This window comes from Mycetomoellerius zeteki, unplaced genomic scaffold (assembly GCF_001594055.1).
Source record: "Mycetomoellerius zeteki isolate Tzet28-1 unplaced genomic scaffold, Tzet1.0 scaffold597, whole genome shotgun sequence".
Classification (NCBI taxonomy): domain Eukaryota; kingdom Metazoa; phylum Arthropoda; class Insecta; order Hymenoptera; family Formicidae; genus Mycetomoellerius; species Mycetomoellerius zeteki.
In genome coordinates this window covers 35,744-42,661 of record NW_017257606.1, presented here as the reverse complement: position 1 = coordinate 42,661, position 6,918 = coordinate 35,744, and the positions used below count along the sequence as shown (strand labels likewise).

At 35.7% G+C, this 6,918-nt stretch overlaps 2 protein-coding genes across 4 annotated transcripts in view; both read right to left on the bottom strand.

Moving 5' to 3' along the window:
• LOC108728264 (transmembrane and ubiquitin-like domain-containing protein 2) overlaps positions 1-2,702 on the bottom strand; it is a 4,687-nt gene extending 1,985 nt beyond the window's left edge. Inside the window, exons 1-4 of one of the 2 annotated variants that reach the window (XM_018456744.1) lie at positions 2,523-2,702; positions 2,085-2,410; positions 935-1,263; positions 564-864 (exon numbers count right to left, since the gene is read on the bottom strand). In XM_018456744.1, coding sequence (XP_018312246.1) covers positions 564-864; positions 935-1,250 — 617 coding nt within the window. In that variant the 5' untranslated portion in view covers positions 1,251-1,263; positions 2,085-2,410; positions 2,523-2,702. The remainder of the gene's footprint in view (positions 1-563; positions 865-934; positions 1,264-2,084; positions 2,411-2,522) is intronic. The other variant, XM_018456745.1, reaches the window with a different exon arrangement.
• A 641-nt stretch (positions 2,703-3,343) lies between these two features.
• LOC108728259 (spermatogenesis-associated protein 5) lies at positions 3,344-6,847 on the bottom strand. 2 transcript variants are annotated; one of them, XM_018456736.1, is made up of 6 exons: positions 6,790-6,847; positions 6,201-6,385; positions 5,920-6,105; positions 4,410-5,836; positions 4,084-4,350; positions 3,344-3,685 (listed from the first exon to the last, which is right to left on the bottom strand). In XM_018456736.1, the coding sequence occupies exons 1-6, from the start codon at positions 6,798-6,800 to the stop codon at positions 3,353-3,355; spliced, it is 2,409 nt and encodes an 802-aa protein (XP_018312238.1). In that variant the 5' UTR covers positions 6,801-6,847; the 3' UTR covers positions 3,344-3,352. The 2 variants fall into 2 exon arrangements, with proteins under 2 accessions (XP_018312238.1, XP_018312239.1); XM_018456737.1 differs by having other exon boundaries at positions 6,720-6,790.
• Positions 6,848-6,918: the final 71 nt, after the last annotated feature.

The following is a 6,918-nucleotide window of genomic DNA, read 5'->3' as shown; positions in this document are numbered from 1 at the left end:
GCGGTCTTGCGATAGATGGTGCTGGAATATGTTAGATAAGGACAGATGTATGCGTTTAAGTGAGATAGAACGATATATAAAATAATGTAAGAAATGTGTGTGTGAATCAAAGATGTCACTATTATCGAATTTGGAATTAAAAAAGTCTGCACTATCGACCTCGATCAAGTTCGGTAATCAGTTTAGGATCCCCTTAAGCAGTGATCAGTATGAAATGTCAATTCGTTATGTCTGAAGTTCGGACGGTTCAGACAGTAAACAAATATAGTATGCCTTGAAAACAAAAGAGCAGTTAAATAAAATTCCTATATTTATTGATATCGTCCTACAAATATCCTGAGCCATCCTGGACATATTCAGGATGATTCTGAGGACGACTTGTGATGTCCGAGTTCAAAATGTAATAATTTCGAACTTTTAGCTCTGAAGTGGGTTAAAATAGTTCGAACATACATTCAGTCCGAACTATTTAACGGTTGAACTTAAGATTCGAACTGTCCGAACTGTCAAATCGTCTGATGTTTCCGAGCACTAATAGAAATGTATATAAGCTAGAAGTTTACCTTTTAAAATCGCCCAGCATTTCTTTAAGACTCCCCGTAACTATTTTTTGATCGTCATTTATAAACTTCAGTTTTATAGTGATATCATTGCTGCTATCACTTAAGGTTGATCCTTCTGACATACATTCTGATGAATTACTAGTAGTTTGGTCCAATGCCGAGTCAGAATTATCTGCCTTGACTGTTCTTTGTAACAGTGATCGATCAGCATTGCTGAACGAATCCATGGCTTCAATAAGTACTTCTTCCGCCGTCGTAGATTCCGTTGGTCTCGATACATCTTGAGACAATTCGCTCGTATCTAATGATTACGATAAAAAAAAAAGGTTTAAGTAATACTTTACGCAAAAGAGAGAAAAAGAAATATTTACCTACGACAGCTGCAGTTGGACAGTTTGCCTGTATACTATCGCCACTATTCGAAGTTGTTTCTAGTGCTTCTTCTTCTGCTGTTTCTGACCTGTGAGGTCGACTAACATCTTGGACACTAAGATTACTTGTGCTCTGATGATTAGCTCTTATTGAAGTGATACGTGTAGGCGCTCGGTCCCGTAGGATAAGTACTGTACGTATCAGTGGCTGATCCGCTATACTTGTTGAACACCAAGCAAGCCATCCCACCAACAATATGGTCATGACAATGAAGAAATCTGTGACTTCATCGCCCACTCCTTCGATCAATGACATCTTACTTGAGGATCTATTAAAATGACAATATACAAATATTTATAAAATCATCTATATTATTGCTAATCAATATTGTACTTTAACTCTTACAATACAAAGTACAATTTGGTGCTTCATCTATCCAAACATGAGTCACTAGAATCAGTCTGTTTTTTTTCACCTATTCAGAATAGTTCAAAAGATCTCTAAAAATTCACCAACATACTTTCAACTTTCTAGAATAAATATTGAAACTTCATTTTGGAAAATAATAAAATGCAGTATAATTTATAATTACCGAAAGACTTAAAGAAACTTGCACGAACAGGAATTGCTGGGTCGCTAGCGACCTAACCTTGTACGGTAAGGATTAAATTTGATTTTTTAAACATTGAACTAACATATCAATTAAAGCTGTTTATAAATAAGCAATTATCTTCAGATCTTATAAAAATGGTATGGCATTTAACTTCCTTAATACAAATAATTTTCTCCCAAAAGGTATTATGAATTCATTAGTCAGTAGCATGTAAAAGAATCATTTTTTACATTATGACCTATAAGATGTCAAAGGGTTTAAATAGATTTTAATTGATATATTTGTCCAAAGACATATATTATTTATATAAGATATTAATATAAGAGGTTATAATATTATTTATAAAATTGTCTGTCTTCCTTGCGACCTTGTAATCAATTTTCTGAGACTTTGCACTATGACAGTACCAAAACTAGATACTGATGCAACGAAGTAATAAATCTTTTACATGTCTCACGATGACGTTTCGCGACAGTCACTAATTAGCAGAAGCAATTAACAGTCAGAGAGGCAGAAATGAAATGAGCGTAGCGTACATGGGATAGAAAGCTGCGGCAAAATCCGTCCTTTGCGAGGTTATCTTGTTCGAAGAGAAATTTGTCAACACGGAAGTACGAAATGAACGCTGCTCTCCTTCCTCAGGGCCGAGGAACGGCGTCTCATGGCACAAATCGACGATCTTAAGGAATCCGAGGAACGTCGTCGTTGGATCCTGTCCTTAGCGATATATTCTTGCTTTTACCGACGAGCGAACAGCCTCCTCGTTACGCACATAATTCTCTCAGTCCCGTCAACGTGGAACGTGGGACGCGATAACGACTGCAAACAGCGAGACACTCGCAAATATTCGATCGACAAACATCTGGGGACAGAGAAGGAGAAAGAGCGCGAGAGAGATGACGCAAATAGTAGGTTTATAGTCGTTTATAATAAAGACATCAAGAGACATGCAACGTGTACGTATATATACGTACCTGAGCTGATTAATAATTAACGCGATCTCTCGCTCTTTCTCCCGTGCGTGAAACTCAACAGGCAATTTTACTTCGATTATCGCTCGGATAAATACCGTATTTATCATCCGAAACGTTCCGGCGAAAGCAACGGGCTATCCGGTTAATCGCGTGGCGGGAGAATTGGAAGAGTCCGCCCTTGACATGTATTCCGCTGTTTATTTGTTACGTCCACAATAAACTTGTCTATTATTATTATTAATCGTTATCGGGGAACTTTCCATAGTGGTAAATTACATCAAGTCCACATCATCGGAGGAATAAATTTGAAAAAACGATGTGTTTCGAACACACATTTTGAGGCGCGTAATTTGTGGCGCGCGCCGTTGTTCCTGTATTCTTGTATTTTTTTGTTGGCTTTAGTTGATATTTTTGTATAGCTTATCAAGATGTATTTGTACATGTTACATATGCATATTAACTTTTAGCGAATAAATGAATGGATTAAACCAGATTAAACGGATTTGAAGGAAATATCGAGGTCCAAAATTATACATAGATGATCAAAGTTGTAGAGTAACAGCAAGTGAAAAACGGCATTCTGTTCATTCTTTGCAATTTTTGTCATTATTGCATAATATGTAAAATCTACAAATCAATCTGCTATAAATAAATAAAAATTCATATAACTGGTTGACTCTATAAATCTATATCAAAAACTTGTTCCTTCTTTAGACTTGTTTCTCCTGTTTTTCCTTTTAAAGATCAGAGAATCATGAGAAAAAAAATTATATCTAAACAATTTTTTCGACGTCTTCTCTCATAATAAAAATATAGTCCTTATATAATTCTTATAAAACTTTATTCATATAATCCTTGTAAATATTGATGAGAGAATCGGGCGTTCTAGGAGTGATGGTGCTAAATGCAGCGTCGAAATGTTTTTTGGTGACGAGAATAGCGTTAATATCCTCCTCCAACGCCTTCATGGCAGCTTCGTGGCATATCGCTTGAATTTCCGCGCCGGTGTAACCTTCTGTTTCGCTGACTAGATGCTCAATATCTACTTCTTCCTTTGCGATGTTCATACGTCGCAATTTTATCTCGAATATTTCTCGTCTGGTGTTCTCGTCTGGCAACCCCACGTATATGATACGATCTAATCGTCCAGGTCGGAGGAGTGCCTGAAATATTTATTGTTGTATTTTCTTATACAAAACAACCATTAAATTATTCAATTACTTTATCAGTTATGATCTCTATCGATGAAAAGATATTCTAAAAAGATATTAAATAATATTTGATATTGATAGAAACATTTAACTGAGAATTAATTCAATTATTTTAATACATCTAAAGTTTTACAGCTGTTTTTGTATCTTTGATCATAACTGCATAATATAAAGTCGTGACTTATATTTTTGTGCTAAATTTATTTTGCCTTTTTTTATGAATATTAAAGAGAACTTTCTTATTCTATCGTAAAAAGGATTGAGTCGGAGATATTAGTTCTTCAAATTGATTCTATATCGTATTATATTTAGTTATACTTTTATCAATTATATAAAATAGGAAATATTACTTTGTCAATTTTATCCGGTCGATTAGTAGCCGCTACCAGTGTGACGCTTCCCAAAGCGGTGACACCATCAAGTTCAGTTAGTAACTGAGCTAATACTCGCTCCTGCACGTTGCTTCCACTACCACCGGACGACGAACCTCTTTCACCACCTAGTGCATCTATCTCATCGATAAATATGATGGACGGTGCTACTTGTCTCGCCTTTCGAAATACTTCTCTTACAGCCTTCTCAGACTCGCCTACCCATTTCGAGAACAGCTCTGGGCCCTGCAAATAGTTATACGACATAACAATGGAGATATAAATAAGCGTTTCGAACGACTTACCTTAATATTTAAAAAGTTAACTTTGCTCTCAGTAGCAAGAGCTTTCGCAATCATGGTTTTCGAGCATCCTGGCGGTCCGAACATTAAAACGCCTCTAGGAGGCGTAATGCCCATTCTTATGAAAGCTTCGGGATGTTTTAGCGGCCATTCCACAGATTGCTTTAATTTTAGCTTCAAGTTGTCTTGCCCGCCGATATCCGACCACCTCACATTCGGTATTTCCACTAAAACTTCCTTCATCGCTGAAGGCTTTGTTACAGTCAGAGCGTAATGAAAATCGGTCATTGTCACTTTTAGTTCATTTGGATCATTTGGTTCATCGTCGAACGTAGCCTTATTCTTCTGACAACATTTCACAGCATTGATTATCGCTCTGGAGCACAAACCATATAGGTCCGCGCCGACGAAGCCATGAGTAATAAACGAGATATTCTGTATATCTTCACATGAAAGCGTATTGGGAATTTTCGAAAGTAACTTCACCAATATTTCCTTACGCATGTCTGGAGTTGGTACATAAATCTCAAAGTCCATGTCCAATCTTCCAGGTCTCCTCAGAGAACTGTCCACGAGATCTGACTTTGCAGTGGTAGCCATTACTAGCACATTGCTGTTGGTATTTTGCAGATCATCAAAAAGCGTTACTAGTTGAGTTAGGATCCTCTTCTCGTGATCTGTACTGGAACTGTTTCTCTTAGGACATAGACTGTCCACATCTTCCAACAATATAATACTGGGAGCGCTCGATACCGCTTTGCTGAACACTTCTTTGAGCTTACTCTCCGTTTCACCAACAGACTTACTGTAAATGTCCGAACTGTACACGGTAAACGTATTAACGTTACATTCTGAGATTATAGCATTGGCTATCATGGATTTACCAACGCCAGAGGGGCCGAATAATAATATCCCTTTACAGATATTAAAGCGTTCGATACTTTTATACTTGCCAATACCTATTGCCACTACGTCTCTTATATCGGATATAAGAGCATTGTATCCACCTATATCTTCAATTTTATGTCTTCCTTTTGCAACATTTTCTTTATCCTTATCCAGAATGGTCCACTTTGTTGTGTAGAGAGCTTTATAAAAGGCTATTTTTGTAGAAGGTGTTAGATTTATATCTTTGAAAGCTTTTGATAGATCGTTTACATCCACTGTTTCGGTTTGCTTTCTCTTGGTTTCCTCTGCTTTGATTTGAACAATTTTATATACCAACTTCTTTCCGTAATACGGCACGCTTATCCTATTGCCCACGGTAAATATTTTGTGTTCATTAAAATATTTTAGAATATTATCCAGTTCCACACTTACATCAGACAAACACTTTCCTTGTTGACTAATTACAATTTCCTTGGCGATATGGACAGTGGATGTCAAGGAACATATTTTGGTTAATCCTGATAAATTATTTAGGTCAATGGCTAAAAATAAGAAACAGGACTATCATTAATTTAGTTCACCAGTTAAACCTGTTATAAAAATTATAAAATTGAAATTGCCTTACCGTGTTTTGTTAAAGAGACACTTGTCAAACTTTTATCATTAATCGGCCAGGCGGTTTTCACAACTACCTCATCTTTCGTTGCAATAATGGTTGGTGATCCAATTGCAATCTCGCACAGTTGCAAAGTGAACTGCGACACAAATACCATATCATTAGCGTCCTTCTCAGAAATGCGTTTGGGCAATTCTATCAGATACACAAAATGATTTATCATGAATTAAAGACAGATGTAAATGAAAGTTATATTATTGTTAATTATGAAAATATCAATAATTACATACCTTGTGTTTGGAAGACTTCTATCGTGCTATGCAAAACTCCGTTAAGGATGAATGGATGGTCCCAATTTTCTGTGGAAGGTGGACAGCTTACCTCGTGCACAGAAATATCTTTTTGCGCCAGAGCACATTGACACTTCTCGCACTGCTGCCATGACGACAAGCTTTTTCTTAATTTAGTAGACATTCTGTAAAAGTAATAATTGATCTATTCTTCTTACCAGAACTTGATGGAAAAAAAAGAGATGAATGTTTAAAACAGACCTATTGTTAAATAAAGAAAATATAATATTTTTTAGAATAATCTATTGAAATATTTGAATAATATAATTTTAAATTCTATCAAACGCTTGAAATATTATTTAACAATTGTTAAAATATACTTATAATGAAGAGAGAAACGGAAACACAAAATAATGTTCTGTTTCTAGCTTGACTCTACCATCGTATATACGTAAAACTTATCAATAAAAATGAAGATCAATATTTCAAATTAAATTCCTTATTTATATATTAACTTACTTATTTATAGCTACTAGATATTTAGTTGCTAGATTTTAATGAGAAATTTTAGGTTGAGTTTCAAGCTAACCTTATCAACATAAAATAACACACGTTTTAAATGGAATACGTCTAGTGGCGCCTCTATGCGTACAAAGCATGCACATTGAAAATTGTATCATCACTGATGAGACTATAATGCTGGATTCACACTACATCC